Genomic DNA, 2,700 nt, shown 5'->3' with positions numbered 1-2,700 from the left:
AGCAGTAATACAGTCATACTGCTACTTGCACGAGTGCAGCTGCTTGGTGCTGCTGTCGAGGGTGCCTGAGTGGATGTTGCCGTCGAGGGTGCCTGAGTGGATGTTGCCGTCGAGGGTGCCTGAGTGGATGTTGCCGTCGAGGGTGCCTGAGTGGATGTTGGCGGGGATAGAGTGGTGGTCTGGTCAGGTTCCACGAAGGGCACAGAGTTTGTCTCTCTCAATTTAATCCAGAATGAAGAAGAGTCCTTGTGAGAGCGGTCCAGGCTACCGGACGCGTAGTCAACGTGGATGAGACCAAATGGTCGGCTGCAATCAAAGTAATATATATTCATGTTAGGTATTGCACGATGCACACGAGATCTTTTTCAATGTTAGTGCACCGTTAATCACATTCACCCTCAGCCCGTTACTGACATTTTGAAAAAAAAACAACAATGAACTAGTTTATACCGCAATAATACTCATTAAATTGCTAGTGATACTAACAAATTTTGTGAGAAATACTAATTATTTTGTTAGGAACTACTAAGAAAGTTCTAAGAAGTTCTAGATACTTCTAGAGAAATAATTAGTATCATTTACGAAATGTCTGAGTATTTTTTGTCTCTTTACACCCATTGAACCTCAACCCAACTACACAAACCGGTAACCCGACAAAATTTCCCCTTAAAAGTTTAGGAAGACATAACGTTGGATATTGTAAAACATTATTCCTCGAAATCGAAAGTTTCCAATAACTCAGCCAAAACTCAGTTATTCTCAAAACTCTTTCGTCTGAGCTTTTTATAGAGCAAAACCGATCAACTCAGGTCATTTTTGCCAAAAACAGAGGCGGGTGGGGTCAGGTCATCGATCAGGTGACAGGTGACGTATTTCCGCTCATTAGTGAAAGTAACTTATGGCTCTTTACTTTCGACGCGCACCAATATCCGATCTGTTTTTGAATAAGAACAAGTCCTTGGAATTGCCGTCTCTTCAGTCGTTTCAGAGCTAGAGGTCGATACACTAAGAACAGTGGTGAAAAGTCCAATTTTAAGACTCTTTGGAAAATAGAAAGGCTTGTCTTTCGGGGCAGCAAAATACATAGAATATTGGTCCAAGGACGCCTCGACTTTTCTCTCTTTGTTGCGGCCTTCTCATTGGCTGTCCTATTATTTTGAACAAAAGATTATCCTCGCCTCATGCACGAAATAGAACCTTTATTTTAATGTAGTGTATCCTCAGGAACGTTGGAGGTTCATGAGCCACGTTATGAGCCACAAGTTATGGTTCGATTTGTTGAATCAAATAAAGAAAATGGCGGGATAGCGACGAAATCGTTTACTTCTCCAATTCCAGTACTTGCCTGTATTTATGTATATATTAGGAAAGGGGGAGTGGGGGAGACTTACCTATAACCTCCACTAAATTCAAAGGAATCAATCAAGCTCCAAGCGCTGTAGGCCAAGACAGAGACGCTGTATTGCTTTACTGTGGATACTAAGGTTCGTAAGAATGCCTGAAACAGAAACACATTAAATATCACGCAACTTTTCAACTTTTCAATGCTGCGGTCGTTGATAGTATCTTGTGAGCAAATAGTTAAATCGGTTTAAGCAGCAGCCTGCAGCCATTTGTTTGTATGTAATGGAGGTCAGTTATTAGATCAGCTCTGCTGGTTAAAGCGTAGCACGAAGAAAATAGAGAAGGGAAAGGAGGGAGAAGGAGGAAGGAGTAGAAGAGAAAAGAGAGGAGGAAGAAGGGGAGTAAAGGAAAAGGAGAGGAAAAATTAGGAGGAAAGAAAAAGTTTTTAAAAATATAGGTCTTTTTTTGGAATTGTCAGGCAACAAGGAAACATTTAAACGAGTGAAATATTTTGTTCTTTGATTCTGAATTGAAAAATTTCGTTCACTTTTGTACACTACTAGATAAACCTAATATATTTTACTTTTGAAAGCTTTTAAATTGGCAGATTCTTTTTTTCTTCCTCCGTAGGTCACAAGATTTAGGTCACAGATTTTGTTCTGAGCTTGTTTCGCTTGCGGTAATGGTGACTTCTTTTGTTACTTTACTTAGATTTGGTCACAATTTTATTTCGTATTCTTCAAATTTTTTTTCGCTCGCTTCGCTCGCGATGACTTCTACTTCTTCCCCTTAGCTTTTGGTCCCAATTTTAACACATAGTTTCAAATTTTTTTTAGCTTGCTTCGCTCGCGACTGCTTCTTTTAACTGACTTGGAGCATGAGAAGCATCCTACAAGTCTTCTTCATCATTTTGGAAAACGGGTGTTTGTTCTTTCAAATATTAGCAAATTTGTTATTAACTTCCCCCTGTAAGTTAGGCAACCCAACACGACACATTCAGAAAAATGCCCCCCCTCCCCTATAACCTTCCGCTGGATCCGCGCCTGAAAGCGTCTATGCCATCACGCCGACACGCCAAGGAAACAAAACGTTTTTCGCATCAAGTAAACTTTGCTACTCCACTTTTCTTCTCTTGAGTGAACATAAGATAACGTACACTGTGATACGCCGCTCGCTGATTGTCGTGGACACCCATACCAAGGACGTCTCCAACGAGTGCAGCTGCTTGGTGCTGCTGTCGAGGGTGCCTGAGTGGATGTTGTAAGAGCAGTTGTTGGTGGGGACAGAGTGGTGGCCTTGTCCGGCTCAACGAAGGGCACAGAGTTTGTCTCTCTCATTTTAATCCAGAATGAAGAA

At 41.4% G+C, this 2,700-nt stretch overlaps 1 protein-coding gene across 5 annotated transcripts in view; it reads right to left on the bottom strand.

Annotated features, from left to right (window-relative positions):
* LOC127750847 (uncharacterized) overlaps nucleotides 1-2,554 on the bottom strand; it is a 7,467-nt gene extending 4,913 nt beyond the window's left edge. The window contains exons 1-4 of one of the 5 annotated variants that reach the window (XM_052273439.1): nucleotides 2,501-2,550; nucleotides 1,392-1,498; nucleotides 147-306; nucleotides 66-92 (exon numbers count right to left, since the gene is read on the bottom strand). In XM_052273439.1, coding sequence (XP_052129399.1) covers nucleotides 66-92; nucleotides 147-306; nucleotides 1,392-1,498; nucleotides 2,501-2,539 — 333 coding nt within the window. In that variant the 5' untranslated portion in view covers nucleotides 2,540-2,550. Of the gene's footprint in view, nucleotides 1-65; nucleotides 307-1,391; nucleotides 1,499-2,500 lie in introns of all 5 variants that reach the window. The other 4 variants (XM_052273436.1, XM_052273437.1, XM_052273438.1 and 1 more) reach the window with 4 other exon arrangements.
* Nucleotides 2,555-2,700: the final 146 nt, after the last annotated feature.

Source organism: Frankliniella occidentalis, unplaced genomic scaffold (assembly GCF_000697945.3).
Source record: "Frankliniella occidentalis isolate FOCC.00 unplaced genomic scaffold, Focc_3.1 Scaffold271, whole genome shotgun sequence".
NCBI lineage: Eukaryota > Metazoa > Arthropoda > Insecta > Thysanoptera > Thripidae > Frankliniella > Frankliniella occidentalis.
This window is presented reverse-complemented; position numbering and strand designations above follow the sequence as displayed.